Source organism: Nicotiana tabacum, chromosome 15, assembly GCF_000715075.1.
Source record: "Nicotiana tabacum cultivar K326 chromosome 15, ASM71507v2, whole genome shotgun sequence".
NCBI lineage: Eukaryota > Viridiplantae > Streptophyta > Magnoliopsida > Solanales > Solanaceae > Nicotiana > Nicotiana tabacum.
In genome coordinates, this window is record NC_134094.1 from 99,893,870 (window position 1) to 99,910,599 (window position 16,730).

Below are 16,730 nucleotides of genomic sequence, written 5' to 3' on the forward strand. Positions count from 1 at the left end.
CAGCACAAGTCATGTCCATACAAAACCAACCAAATATCCCAGAAGCAATAATAATATTCAGCTATTATATACCATCTTAATTAACAGAGAATTAAGCAATAACCCCAAATATTATCAAGGGACTAGATAAACTTATTTGTGTCACATGACAGCATAAGCAATAAATGACACATCCCGTCAAAACAGCATCCCTAAGAACCATGGTTGTTATAACACAATCAAGATGAGGAGGATCTGGATCATTAAGCACCAATCATAAAAACGTAAAAATAAAACTGAACAATCAATTAAGCTTCAATCCCAAATTAGCTAAGGTTGGTGGTATGATTCCTCAGTATCTATCAGAGTTACTCTTTACGCTAACATCTAGAGACCTCAACTCTCCTCCTTTATTTGGGTTTGTGATCACATAGAACCTCAACTCTCTTGCTTTATTTGATTTTGTGATCACATACACTCAGACAAGTTAATAATAGCAAAAAATGTGAAGAATCGAAAAAACAAAAAAATAAACGCATCCCTCACTGACTCCCAGAAATAAAATATAAAATCAAGTCAATCCCGTCCGCATCAATGGAGATTAGTGTCAGATATAACAAAGCACAGGCAGAATCTAGACTTTATATCAGGAACCCTCAATCTTATGCATGTTACTGAAGAAAGGCAATAAATCAGAAGGCTCTCACATAAATGTTTATTGATCCAACATTATATATATCGATCTACATAATCCATAAACAGCACAATGAGATCTCAGTACACCTAAATTGACTAAAACCTAGAGTTTTTCTCACTGCAGAATCAATTAGACGAAAACTAAATGACCTCGGTGCAACTTTCAAGACTCGGTTTCAATGGATGAGGTTTCCCCAGTGTGAGCAGAAGACTCCGAAGCATTCGCCAGCGACTCTGATGGTTTACTTTCAGCTTCCGGGGAAGTGGTAGCAGCAGATCTAGACTTCACAGCGTCCAGCATACGCTTGCTAATCTCCTTGGAGTATACCTAAAGCAGATACATATCCACCATTTAGTCACTGGATCTTAAGAAGTACAGTTTATTATACATATACATGGTAGTATTCCTAAAGAGATACATATCACAATTTAGGTGTAGAGACGGATCCAGGATTTGATGTTTATGAGTTCCTCCAACAACATCAAGTCAATATACAATAATAACTAGGTTCACGATCAACTATTTATAGATATTTAATGAATTTCTTAATAAATATAGAGTATCTAGGCAAAGGCTATTATATTCACGTGAACTCCTAAGTTACAAGCTAGATTCGTCAAGAAGTGGGTGAGATATAGTACATTATACTCTCTTTGTCGAAAGAAAGTCTTTTGAAACATGTGATCTAAAATAAACCATAGACATTTTTGTGGCTATAAATCATCACTCAGTAGCGGAGCCAGGATTTTTATGAAAGGAGTTAAAATTTAAAGAAGTGTACACAAGAAAGTCAAGGGAATTAATACAGAGTATATATAATTTTTACCTATCTAAACAGTGTAATTTACTGTCACTGATCTCATTAAAGGTAAAATATACAACAACAACAACAACCTAGTATAATCTCACAAGTAGGGTCTGGGAGGATAGAATGTATGTCCCTACCCTCGGAGGGGATAGAGAGGTTGTTTACGAAAGACCATAGCCTCGAGAAGAAGAAAAATAAATAATAGAGTAAAGTTTATTTCAAACAATAGAGAAGAAAAATGTAAAGTATAAAATCAAATAATTTCAAAATATAGAAATGACGAAGTAAAGAGTAGCAGATAAATGACTAAGTACTAGTATACATAAGTCTCTTTGTATATACGTACAATGGTTAAAGTTGAAAGTAGTTGAACCCTTTACGTACCTGAAGGATCTCGATTCCATCATCGTCAGGGGAGACAGAGGATCCAGCAAAGGTAAAGGCCTCTTCCTCTATGCACCTGGCAATATCTGAAGCCTCTTCATTTGTGAGAGTGCCGTAACGTTTCGAGAGGATAGAAGGGGTAGAGAGAGTTTCGATGAGACGCTGAATGACGGCGTCACGGGTGCGCTGTGTGGGTGGCCAAATTCTGAATGAAAAATTTTTCTGGGTATCGTGGGAATTAGTGGGTTCTAATTGGGTCTGTGGAGTTTCTTCCATTTCAGCCATTGATGCGGAAGGAGAGATTTGGGGATTTTGGGTTCTGTTCGGTTCTTCTTCTTGCTGGTGTAAGCAATTTTGAAAGAGAGAAATTGACGGGAATTATTAATTGGTAATGAAGACAGAAATTAAATGCATTTACCTATTTCTCAAAAGGTGAAATTAGGAGTTGCATCTCTTCTCCTTTTTCTTTTTAGGGCCGTTTGTCGTTTGGCCATTAAGACAAAAATCATTTTTTTTTTTTCTGTATCCTTTTACTTTTTCAAAAACGCCATAAAAATTTCAAATATCACTTGAAGTTAAATTTTGATTTTTTTTTTGAAAATTTATAAAACTCTAAAAAATTATTTTTTAAAATTTTCACTTCAAATCACTCACAAAAATTAAAAACAACTCCAAATAGTACTCATGTCCAAACACAACTCTAATTTTTAAATATCATTTTAACTTGAATTTTTTTTTTACTTTTTCGAAATTTCACAATTCTTATATCCAAACTGTTACGACCCAAACTCACCTATATGTCGAGATGTCGCCCAACATCTCATCTAGGCAAGCCAACTAATGATTTAAATATATATTCATTTCTTTAAAAATTATCCGAGTAATTAAACTCTTCGAAATTTCAAAATTTAAGAAAGTTATGAGAAAATAAGATAAATTAAAATACAAGTAAAATAATTAAATCCACAAATTCTACTAGTGTGTGTGTCAAGACCTGGTGTCACAAGTGTATGAGCATCTAGTAGATTATACAAAATTTTAAATACTGTCCGAAATAAAATAGACAGAATACAAATACAAAAAGAGGCATTAGTTGCTGCAGAACGGCTCAGAAAGGCAGTTCACCACTAAGCCTATGGATAACGTGGGTGTGCGATGATAGGTCCTCCACTAGTACCTGCCTCAGATCCTGCACAAAAAGTGCAGCAAGTATAGCATGAGTACGTAAACAACGTGTACCCAGTAAATATCAAGCCTAATCTCGAAGAAGTAGTGACGAGAGGTCGGCTTTGACACTCATTATGGGTCCATAATATTACAATAGAATATATTGAATTAAACATGATTTTTAGATAAACAACAATAATTTTCTTAACAAGCAAAAATAATGAATTCCTTACATTTCAATAATTTCCAATTTATCAATTAACTTCATAAGCAGCAATTAAAATATCAAGGTATCGTGTAATTTATTATTAGGCACGATTTCTGCCGAGGTCGTACGGCCCGATCCAGAGTGTCGTGTACACTACCGAGGGACGTGCGGCACGATCCATAGATTTATCTATACTGCCGAGGCGTTCAGCCCGCTCCACAAGAAAGGAGGACATTTTCTCTGGAATGAGAAGTTATTATAATATTAATACGTAGGATGTTCAATCTCTATTAACAATTCAATAATTTACACAAAATTCGAGTATACGAAGATTCGATCTTTTACTATTTTCTCAAATAATTTACAATATAATTCTAGTATTTTAATTAAATAAAAGGAGCAATTATCACAAGTAATTCATGATTTGAGTCCTAAACTACCCGGACATTAACATAATTAGTAGCTACGTACGGACTCTCGTCACCTCGTGCGTATGTAGCCCCCACAATTAGCAACAACTATTAATATGAATCACCTATGGGGTAAATTCCCTCTTACAAGGTTAGGCAAGAGACTTACCTTATCTCAAAGCCCACTTCACGATCACTATATCGCGTAAAATCTCAATTCGGTGCCGAAACTATCCAAAAGTTATATAAAATAATTAATACATGCTAAAAAATTCGAAATTAGACTACTAAATAAATTACCCTATCCAAAAATGGTAAATTCCTAAAATTCACCCTGGAACCACGTGCCCGGATTCCGAAAAATTTTAGAGAAAATCGTTACCCATAATCTCAAGAACTCAAATATACAATTTTCATCCAATTCCATAACCATTTTCGTGGTTAAAATCTCATTTTTATACAAATCTAGGTTTTTCCTCTAACCCATGATTTCCACAAATTTATAGGTTATAATCTACCCATAATCTATGTATTTAACTCAAAGTGTGTAGGATTAACTTACCTTCAAGTTGTTAGTTGAAATCCCTTCTCAAAAGCTCCAAAATCGCCAAAAATAGAGGAATTACTGGCTAAAATGGCTGAGCCTCGCCCATTTAAAACGTTCTGCTCAACAGTAATTTCGCACCTGCGGAGGGCTAGCCACACCTGCGGACAAAGCCTCGCAGGTGCACGTTTCCCTCGCCTGGCCAAGCTTCTCATCTGCGCCCTAAGGGCCGAACCTGCGCGCTCGCAGGTGCGCCAAAAATCTCGCTCATGCGATCCCTGGGCGTGCTTGGCTTGTCCGCTTCTGTGCCTCGTGGCTCGCTTCTGCGGGCTCTCACATGCGGCTGGCCAAGCGCAGGTGCGGTTGCAGCAGAAGCTGGAAGCTTTAGCTGCTGCTCCAAAGTCCAAATTTGGTCCGAGCCTCGTCCGGTTAACACCCGAGGCCCCCGGAGCCCCGCCCGAATATACCAACAAGTTTGAAATCATAAAACGGACTCGCTCGAACCCTCGGAACGTATAAAATAACATCAAAACTAAGAATCATACCTCAAACCAAATTGATTCAACTTAGAATTTTCAAATTCTTCAAACTTACTCTGAACGTGCCGAAATATACTTATACTACTCGGAATGATATCAATTTTTACGTGCAAATTTTAAATCACCATACGGAGCTATCATCAGGCTCGAAATTCCAAACGGACTTCAATTACTCCAAAACCTACTCCAAACCAAATTTAAAGAACATTAAACCTTCAAATAGTTGATTTTCACTATTAAGCGTCGAAACGCTCCCGGGTTGTCCAAAATCCGATTCGAACATGCGCCCAAGTCCAAAATCATCATATGAACTTATTGGAACCGCCAAATCCCGATTCCAGGGTCGTTTTCTCAAAATGTTGACCGAAGTCAAACTTGGGCTTTTAAAACCAAATTAAGGAACTAAGTGTTCCGATTTCAACCCGAACACTTTCAAATCCCGAACCAACCATCCTCGCAAGTCATAAATTAATAAGATCACATAAGGAGAGTTTTATTTAGGGGGATGGGGTTCTAAAAGTCAAAATGACCGGTTGGGTCATTACATTCTCCACATCTTAAACAAACGTTCGTCCTCGAACGGGTTTAGAATTATACCTTGAGTGCTGAATAAATGTGGATATTTGCTCAGCATGTCCTCCTCGGCCTCCCAAGTCGCTTCCTCGACTGGTTGGCCCCTCCACTGGACTTTTACCGTAGAAATCTTCTTGGACCTCAACTGGCAAATCTGTTTATCAACAATGGCAACTGCCTTTTCTTCATAACCCAAGCTCTTATCTAGATGAACCGTGCTGAAGTCTAACACATGCGATCGGTCGGTATGATACTTCTGGAGCATAGATACATGGAAAATTGGATGAACTCCTGATAGACTTTGAGGCAAAGCAAGCTTATAAGCAACTTCCCCAACTCGTCTCAACACCTCAAATGGTCCTATAAACCTTGGGCTCAACTTGTCCTTCTTCCCTAATCTCATGATTCCCTTCATCGGCGAAACCTTCAAGAGAACTTTTTCACCCACCATAAACGATAAATCACGTGCTTTCTAATCCGCGTAACTTTTCTACCTGGACTGTGCTGTACGAAGTCGCTCCTGAATTAATTTTACCTTTTCCAAGGCATCCTTTACCAAATCAGTACCATGTAACTTAGCCTCACCGGGCTCAAACCATCCGATGGGCGAACGACATCGCCGACCATTGAAAGCCTCAAATTGAGCCATCTCGATGCTGGATTGGTAACTGTTGTTATAAGCAAAATTCGACAAAGGCAAGAAACGATCCCACTGACCTCCAAAGTCAATCACACATGCCCTGAGCATATCCTCCAAAATCTGAACTGTCCGCTCTGACTTCCCGTCGGTCTACGGATGAAAGGCTGTGCTGAGCTCTACGCGGGTCCCCAATTCACTTTGTACGGATATCCAGAAATATGAAGTAAACTAAGGGACTCTATTTGATATGATGGAAATTGGCACACCGTGCAATCGAACTATCTCCTGAATATAAATCTAGGCCAACCTCTCTGAAGTGTATGTAGTTGCGACCAGAATGAAGTGTGCCGGCTTGGTCAACCTGTCGACAATAACCCATACTGCATCAAACTTCCGCAAGGTCCGCGGTAACCCAACTACAAAGTCCATAGTAATGCGTTCCCATTTCTACTCGGGTATAGTCATCTGCTGAAGTAGGCCACCTGGCCTCTGGTACTCATATTTAACTTGCTGGCAATTTAGACACCGAGCTACATACTCAACTATGTCCTTTTTCATTCGCCGCCACCAATAATGCTGCTTCAAGTCACGATACATCTTCGAAGCACCTGGATGAATAGAATACCGAGAACTGTGTGCCTCCTCTAGGATCTTTTTCCTCATTTCATCCACATTAGGAACACATAGACGATCCTGGAGTCGCAGAACACCATCCGCGCCAATAGTAACTTCCTTGGCACCACCCCGTAGTACCGTTTCTCGAAGAACCATTAAGTGTGGATCATCAAACTGGCGAGCCTTGATCTGCTCAAATAGTAAAGACTGGGCTACAACACATACAAGAACTCGGATGGGTTCTGAAATATCCAGCCTCACAAGTTTGTTAGCCAAGGATTGAATATCTAAAGCTAATGGTCTCTCCTCTACTGAAATGAAAGCCAGACTACCCATACTCTTCGCCTTTCTACTCAAGGTGTCGGCAACCACATTTGCTTTGCCCGGATGATACATGATAGTAATATCATAATCTTTTAGTAACTCAAGTCATCTACGTTGCCTCAAATTTAGGTCCCTCTGCTTGAACAAATGCTGCAAACTGTGATGATTAGTGTAAACTTCACAAGACACCCCATAAAGATAATGCCTCCAAATTTTAAGAGCGTGAACAATCGCAGCTAACTCCAAATCATGTACCGGATAATTCTTCTCGTGGGGCTTCAGCTGACGTGAAGCATATGCAATAACTCGCCCTTCCTGCAACAACACACAACCTAAGACAAGGCGTGAAGCGTCACAATACACTGTATACATCCCCGAACTGGAAGGCAACACTAACATTGGTGCTGTAGTCAATGTTGTCTTTAGCTTCTGAAAGCTCACCTCACAATCATCAGGCCATCGGAACAAAGAGCCATTCTGGGTTAATTTGGTCAAAGGTGCTGCAATAGATGAAGAACCCTCCACAAACCGACGATAATAACCTGTTAAACCTAGGAAACTCCTAATCTCAGTCGTCGAAGTGGGACGATGCCAATTATGAACTGCCTCAATCATTTTAGGATCAACTTTAATGCCCTCGTTTGATAACAATATGCCCCAAGAGTGCTACAGAATTTAGCCAAAACTCACATTTGGAGAACTTAGCATACATCTTTTGTTCCCGCAGTGTTTGAAGCACCACTCTCATATGTTGCTCATGCTCTTCCTTACTGCGCGAGTAAATCAAAATATCATCAATGAAGCCAATGATAAACAAATCAATATATGGCCTGAATACCCTGTTCATCAAATCCATAAATACTGCCGGTGCGTTAGTCAAACCAAAAGTCATCACCAGAAATTCATAATGACCATATCTAGTCCGGAAAGCAGTCTTCGGAACATCCGAATCCCAAATCTTCAATTGATGGTACCCCGACCTCAAGTCGATCTTAGAAAACACCCTAGCACCCTGCAACTGGTCAAATAGATCATCAATACGCGGCAAAGAGTACTTGTTCTTAATGGTGACTTTGTTCAGTTGGTGATAGTCAATACACATTCGCATAGTTCCATCCTTTTTCTTCACAAATAACACCGGTGCACCCCAAGGCGATACACTTGGTCAGATGAACCCTTTTGCTAATAACTCCTCAAGCTGTTCTTTCAATTCCTTTAATTCTTTCGGAGCCACGCGATACGGTGGGATATATATAGGCTGGGTATCTGGAGCTAAGTCAATACAAAAATCAATATCACGATCTGGTGGCATGCCTGGAAGATCTGAAGGAAATACATCGGAGAACTTTCGAACTACAGGCACTGAATCAATAGCTGGAGTCTCTGCAGTAGTATCCCGATTATAGGCTAGATAAGCCAAACAACCCTTATCGACGATATGTCGAGCTTTTAGAAAGGAAATAACATGATTAGATGCGCTAACAGACGAACCCTTCCACTCCAACCTAGGAAATTCCGGCATAACCAAAGTAACAATCTTAACATGGAAATTTAGGACGACATGATATGGGGATAGCCAGTCCATGCCCAGGATAATCTCGAGGTCGATCATATCAAGCAGCAGAAGATCTGCTCTAGTCTCATAGCCATAAAATATAACAACACAGAACCGATAAATCTGATTCACAACAACAAAATCGCCCACAGGAGTGGACACATAAACAGGAGTACTCAAGGACTCTCGAGAAACACCTAGGAAATGAGCAAATAGAGAGGAAACGTATGAATACGTAGATCCTGGATCAAATAATACGGAGGCATATTTGTCGCAAACATAAATAATACATGTAATCACTGCATCTGAGGCCTCTACATCTGGTCTGGCCGGAAAAGCATAGAACCGGGCTGGAGCGCCACCTGGCTGGCCTCCACCTAGCTAGTCTCCACCTCTAGGACGGCCCCTACCCACCTGCCCTCCATCTCTGGGTGGTTGGACGACTGGTGGAGTAACTGGTGCGGTAATCATAGGCTGCTGACCCTGCTGCACTGGTCTACCCCGAAGCCTGTGGCAGAATATCTACATGTGACTGGAATCCCCATACTCGTAACAACTTCTCGGTGAGATGGGCTGCTGACTAGAAGTAACTGAGTAACCACTGGAAGAACCCTGAATAGCTGGTGGGCGATAAGAACTTTCTGGTATAACACTGAAATAAGGTCGCATTGGGGCACCCTGAGGAGACGGTGGTGCTGGATATGGGGGCATGCTCGACTGCCCTCGCACGAACTGACCTCTACCCCCAGACGGAGCACCTCTGAACTCTCCAGAATATCTAAATCGCTTATCCCTCATAACCTGCTCTCGGCTGCGTTGACGCACACCCTCAATCCTTCGGACTATCTCTACAACCAACTCATAAGAAGTCCCCATCTCAACCTCTCGGGCCATAGTGGCCTGAATGCCAGTATGTAAACCTGCAACAAACCTCCACACTCTCTCTGCCTCAGTAGGGAGTATGACAAGTGCATGGCGAGATAACTCAGAGAATCTCGCCTCATAATCGATCACTGACATCTGACCCTGCTGGAGCTGCTCAAACTGAAACCGCAACTCCTCCCCCTGGGAGGGTGGAATATACCTATCTAGGAAAATACGGGTGAACCTGTCCCAAGTCATGGGAGGAGAATTTGCTGGTCTGCCAAGAAGATAAGACTTCCACCATCTACGAGCTCTGCCCTCCAGCTGAAAAGTAGCAAAGTCTACCCCATGAGACTCCAATATCCTCATATTGTGCAGTCTGTTCCTGCATCGATCAATGAAATACTGGGGATCCTTATGTTGCTCACCCCCAAAGACAGGAGGATGTAGTCTAGTCCATCTGTCTGATAGTTTCTGCGGCTCGGCGGCCGCAGCTGGTCTGGGCTCAGGTGTAGCTGCTGCCACTGGCTGGACTCCACCCACGGGTAGTGCACCCTGGGTTTGATATACAACATCTGCCTGCCCATGAGCCTATGCGGTAGGGGTTTGTGCTCCCCCACCTGCCTAAGATATGGCTGGGTCTGCTGGAAATAAACCGGCCTGAGTCATAGTGTCCATGAACCGCAACGTACGTCCCATGACCTCCTGGAATCCCGGTGCAGACGTGAAATCCACCGGAGCTGGCTCTGCTATGGGCACCTCGCCATGTTCCTCAATGATAGGATCCTCTGCTGGACCCACTGGTGGCATAACTGGAACAACTCTGGGATGTCCTCGTCCCCTACCACGGGCTGGAGTCCTCCCTCGGCCTCTAACAACAGGGAGAGTACCTCTTCCCTAGTCTGGAACTTCATTAGAGCACGTTCTCACCATCTGTGAGAGAATAAGAGAAAGATATTTAGTACTACATTATTTGCATGATGGGAGATGAAGAAAGGTAGTTTTCCTAACACCCTATAGCCTCTCGAAGATAAGTACAGATGTCTCTGTACCGATCCGCAAGACTCTATTAGGCCTGCTCATAACTTGTGAGACCTACGTGAACCTAGTGCTATAATACCATGTTGTCACGATCCAAACTCACCTATAGGTCGTGATAGCGCCCAACATCCCAGCTAGGCAAGCGAACTAATGATTTAAACATATATTCATTTCTTTAAAAATTATCCGAGTAATCAAACTCTTCGAAATTTCAAAATTTAAGAAAGATATGAGAAAATAAGATAAATTAAAACCTAAGTAAAATAATTAAATCTACAAATTCTACTAGTGTGTGTACCAAGACCTGATGTCACAAGTGTATGAGCATCTAGTAGATTATACAAAATTCTAAATATTGTCCGAAATAAAATAGACAAAATACAAATACAAGAAGAGGCACTAGTTGCTGCAGAACGACTCAAAAAAGGAGCTCACCACTAAGCCTCTAGATAACGTGGGTGCGCGCCGATAGGTCCTCCGATAGTACCTGTCTCAGGTCCTGCACAAAAAGTGCAGCAAGCGTAGCATGAGTACGTAAATAACGTGTACCCAGTAAGTATCAAGCCTAATCTCGAAGAAGTAGTGACGAGAGGTCGACTTTGACACTCACTATGGATCCATAATATTACAATATAATATATTGAATTAAACATGATTTTTAGATAAACAACAATAATTTTCTTAACAAGTAGAAATAATTAATTCCTTACATTTCAATAATTTTTAATTTATCAATTAACTTCATAAGCAGCAATTAAAATATCAAAGTATCGTGTAATTATTATTATTAGGCATGATTTCTGCCAAAGTCGTACGGCCCGATCCAGAGTGTATTGTACACTGCTGAGGGACGTGCAACACGATCCATAGATGCATCTATACTGCCGAGGCGTTCGGCCCGCTCCACGAGAAAGGATAACATTTTCTTATGAACCTCCGGAATGAGAAGTTATTATAATATTAACACGTAGGATGTTCAATCTCTATTAACAATTCAATAATTTACCCAAAATTCAAGTATATGAAGTATCGATCTTTTACTATTTTCTCAAATAATTTATAATATAATTCCAGTAATTTAATTAAATAAAAGAAGTAATTATCAAAAGTAATTCATGATTTGAGTCCTAAACTACCCGGACATTAACATAATTAGTAGCTACGCATGGACTCTTGTCGCCTCGTGCATATGTAGCCCCCACAATTAGCAATAATTATTAATATGAATCACCTATGGGGTAAATTCCCTCTTACAAGGTTAGGCAAGAGACTTACCTTATCTCAAAGCCCACTTTTCGATCACAATGTCTCGTAAAATCTCAATTCGATGCCGAAACTATCCAAAAGTTATATAAAATAATTAATACATGCTCAAAAATTTAAAATTAGACTATTAAATAAATTACCCTATCCAAAAATGGTAAATTCCTAAAATTTACTCCGGGCCCATGTGCCCAGATTTTGGAAATTTTCGGAGAAAATCGTTACCCATAATCTCAAGAACTCAAATATATAATTTTCATCCAATTCCATAACCATTTTCGTGCTTAAAATCTCATTTTTATACAAATCTAGGTTTTTCCTCTAACCCTTATTTTTTTTACAAATTTACAGGTTATAATCTATCCATAATTTATGTATTTAACTCAAAGTGTGTAGGATTAACTTACCTTCAAGTTGCTAGTTAAAATCCTCTCTCAAAAGCTCCAAAATCGCCCAAAAATGGAGGAATTACGGGCTAAAATGGCTGAGCCTCGCCCATTTAAAACGTTCTGTTCAGCAGTAATTTCACACCTGTGGAAAAAGCCTCGTAGGTGCGAGTTTCCCTCGCCTGGCCAAACTTCGCATCTGCGCCCTAAGGACCGCACCTGCGCGCTCGCAGGTGCGCCAAAAATCTCGCTCCTGCGATCCCTGGGCGTGCTTGGCTTGTCCGCTTCTGCGGCTCGTGGCTTGCTTCTGCGAGCTCGCACCTGCGGCTGGCTAAGCGCAGGTGCGGTTGCAACAGAAGCTGGAAGCTTCAACTGCTGCTCCAAAGTTCAAATTTGGTCTAAGCCTTGTCCGGTTAACACCCGGGGTCCCGCCCGAATATACCAACAAGTTTGAAATCATAAAACGGACTCGCTCGAACCCTCAGAACGTGTAAAACAACATCAAAACTAAGAATCATACCTCAAACCAAATTCATTCAACTTAGAATTTTCAAATTCTTCAAACTTACTCCGAACGTGCTGAAATATACTTATTTTTACTCGGAATGATATCAAATTTTGCGTGCTAGTTTTAAATCACCATGCAGAGCTATTCTCAGGCTCGGAATTCCAAACGGACTTCAATTACTCCAAAACCTACTCCAAACCAAATTTAAAGAACATTAAATCTTCAAATAGTTGATTTTCACTATTAGGCGCCGAAATGCTCCCGGGTTGTCCAAAATCCGATTCGAATATATGCCCAAGTCCAAAATCATCATACGAACCTATTGGAACCGTCAAATCCCGATTCCGGGGTCGTTTTTTCAAAATGTTGACCGAAGTCAAACTTGGGCTTTTAAAACCAAATTAAGGAACTAAGTATTCCGATTTCAACCCGAACCCTTTCAAATCCCTAACCAACCATCCTCGGAAGTTATAAATTAATAAGAGCACATACGAGGTGTTTTATTTAGGGGAACGAGGTTCTAAAAGTCAAAATGATCGGTTGGGTCATTACACAAACGACACTTAATCTTTTGGCCATCACATAGTATAAACTCATTGATAATTGATACAATTAATTTGAATTCGTACCAAAAAAATAAAAATAAAAACAACGCAGAAAATTCATCTAACTATTCTTTTTAAAAAGAATTTAAGGAATCCTTATCATTTCACTACACATGTCACAAATTCAATGAAGTTGGAGTAAATGGATTGTTTGTTATGTACACGCTACATATGCTTAGATGTTAGATGCCTGTATGTACATTCCAAAAAACTTCGCCTACAAACTATGGACGTTTCAAGTTAGTCCAAATTTTTCTTTTTCTTTTTTTTTTTAAAAAAAAGAAAAATATTTTAAGCATGACTTATAGAAATATGTTTAGTTCTACTCACCAGTCACCATGCTTGGGTAGAGAAGCGAAATTGTTAAATCGCTGAATGAGTTTTGCAAAATAAGTATAATATGATAAAAAAACTCAAATTTGGTCTTTCATTTCTTTTGAATTTTGGCTGATGATAGAGAACTTCCACCGCATAGAATCAGAGGCGGATCTAGGATTTCATGGCTTCGGGTGTCACTATTTTAATGTAAAACGACCATTAGTGAAGAAGATTGAATTAGGGTATATATTCAGTCGATTCGATCCGTTTTGGATTATTTCGGTTCGATTCGATCCGTTTTAAATTTATTTAAAATTTATTTTATGCATAAACAAATATGCGATATACCCTTTCCATTTACATGTAGTTGATTAATATTATATTATGTCTTTGATGCATCACTATAAAAATAAAATTATAATTAATAAAATAATATTATATGGATAAAAAGAAAATGATTAGATTACATCCATCCAAATAAAATACGAACATCCAGAAAAAGACAAAGGAAACAAATATATAATATAAATTAATAATAAAATTAGAATTGTATAAGAAAAGTGAATATTTAAGATGAAGAAAATAAGAGAAATGAACAAAAAGAAAAGAAAGGAAACAACATTTTGTTTACTTATATCGAACAGAGGCGGATATCAACATTTTATCAATTTGTTTACTTTATCACCTAAAAGAACAATGTCCTATTAAATCGAACAAAGGGGATCTAGGATTTTATGGCTACAAGTGTCACTATTTTAATGTAAAACGATCATTAGTGAAGAAGATTGAATTAGGATGTACATTTAGTCGATTCGATCCATTTTGGATTACTTCGGTTCGATTCGATCCATTTTGAATTTATTCAATCCAATTTAAAATTTATTTTATGCATAAACAAATATGCGATATACCTTTCCATTTACATGTAGCTGATTAATATTATATTATGTCTTTGATGCATCACTATAAAAATAAAATTATAATTAATAAAATAATATTATATGGATAAAAAAAATGATTAGATTACATCTATCCAAATAAAATACGAACATCGAGAAAAAGACAAAGGAAACAAATATATAATATAAATTAATAATAAAATTAGAATTGTATAAGAAAAGTGAATATTTAAGATGAAGAAAATAAGAGAAATGAACAAAAAGAAAAGAAAGGAAACAACATTTTGTTTACTTATATCGAACAGAGGCGGATATCAACATTTTATCAATTTGTTTACTTTATCACCTAAAAGAACAATGTCCTATTAAATCGAACAGAGGGGATCTAGGATTTCATGATTACGAGTGCCACTATTTTAATGTAAAACGATTGTTAGTGAAGAAGATTGAATTAGGGTGTACATTTAATCGATTCGATCCGTTTTGAATTACTTCGGTTCGGTTCGATCCATTTTGAATTTATTTAATCCAATTTAAAATTTGTTTTATGCATAAACAAATATGCGATATACCTTTCCATCTACATGTAGCTGATTAATATTATATTATGTCTTTGATGCATCACTATAAAAATAAAATTATAATTAATAAAATAATATTATATGGATAAAAAGAAAATGATTAGATTATATCCATCCAAATAAAATACGAACATCGAGAAAAAGACAAAGGAAACAAATATACAATATAAATAAATAATAAAATTGGAATTGTATAAGAAAAGTGAATATTTAAGATGAAGAAAATAAGAGAAATGAACAAAAAGAAAAGAAAGGAAACAACATTTGCATCTAGATCCCAGGTGTTGTGCATGGAATTTCACACTTCAACCATGGCACCTTCGGTCATTTTGTGACTTGGGGTACCACTTGTTCCTTATGTAGGCGGTTTAGTAAAAAATACTAGTATGTATATAAAACTTTATCCGAGTAACTGGATGGCGTGCCACCCCCATTTAATACATAGATCCGCCCCTGCACAGAATTCGTATAACAAGTTCTTGTCAAGCATGCATTAGACTTTCTTCTTAAGTTTAAGTGGTTTAGTGTCGGCTCAAGGGCAAAGCCAGTAAACTAATGGCTTTAGGCCCCAGAATTTTAAGGGCCCCTTTTCAAAATTAATAATAAGTTCACTTTATGGTAATTTTCCTTCAAAAAATAAAATTTTATTCTGATATCAAGTTATCAATTTCTATAATTAGTTGCTGCTATGTTTTCCTTTAAATTTGAAATTATTGTTTTTTTCTATTTTTACCTTATAGTAGTAATATTGCCTTTGTTATTTTATCAGAATTCTGCTATGGCAACTATAAAGCATGAGTTAGGTTATTCAATATTATTTTTTAAAAGTTTAAGGCCTCTTAATAAAATTTGGTTTTAGGTACGGCAATTTCAATACAACTACTATCTACAGTCCTTAATTTGTAAGAAAAAGTAGCTTTCTCCTTTGAAACATTGCTATTTACTGAAGAAGGTAAGGGAGCCTGAACTGCTAAGTTTTAAAGGAAGATAGGTGGAGGATGGTGTTAAGAGGTAGAGACGTAGAGTGGTCCAAAATAAGGTGGATCTAAAATGACAGTTCACCTTTGGGGGCTACTATTACAACGACAATGCAAAGGTTTTCGTTTTTTTAGAGAACCAAAAATCTTAACATCCTTTGAAAAAACCTTATTGTTTGTGCCAAAGTTACAGCACGACAAAACTTCTTCCGATTTTTCAAAAAGTTTATCATTAATTTGTCGTTATTTTTGATTTCAATGTGGAGCACCTTTTCCAAGTGTGCATTTGAAACTAGATGTTGAACTGAGTTGAGTGCTGTAATATTAATACTCTCTCCCTCATTATTTATCTCGTGATTCTCTTTTATACGTCCTTTAAAAAATATTAATTAAAAGGATAATTGGATTATTTTACCCTTATTTATGTCTTAAGATATAATATTTTCTCATTGAATATTTATTCTATTTATATGTTATCTACATATTAAAAATAATAATTATTATTAAGAATAAAATGGGAAAAATAAGATTTATTTTATCTTGAACTTCTAGAATGACAAATAATTTGAGACAACTATTTTTAATTAGAAAGCACAACTGATAATTTGAGATGTAGGGAGTTGAAGTTAACTCTTAAAACTCATTCATAAGGTAACCGAAGGATGATTTTAGAAACATTCATTAATCTAATACTTGATCCTTTAGAAATATTAAGGATGAACATTAAATCCAGCCAAAGAATTCCAATCAACAAGTTTATTAATATCCCATCAATATGGATTTCAGCTTTAAGGGTCGTTTGGAAAGCCATCAGGTAATTGGAATTGGTTTAATTACAAGGGTAG

General features: G+C 37.9%; 1 protein-coding gene across 1 annotated transcript; it reads right to left on the minus strand.

Annotated features, from left to right (window-relative positions):
• Positions 1-521: 521 nt before the first annotated feature.
• On the minus strand, positions 522-2,289 carry LOC107793696 (MFP1 attachment factor 1). Its single transcript, XM_016616100.2, has 2 exons — positions 1,869-2,289; positions 522-1,003 (listed from the first exon to the last, which is right to left on the minus strand). The coding sequence occupies exons 1-2, from the start codon at positions 2,151-2,153 to the stop codon at positions 839-841; spliced, it is 450 nt and encodes a 149-aa protein (XP_016471586.1). The 5' UTR covers positions 2,154-2,289; the 3' UTR covers positions 522-838.
• Between the last annotated feature and the right edge of the window lie 14,441 nt (positions 2,290-16,730).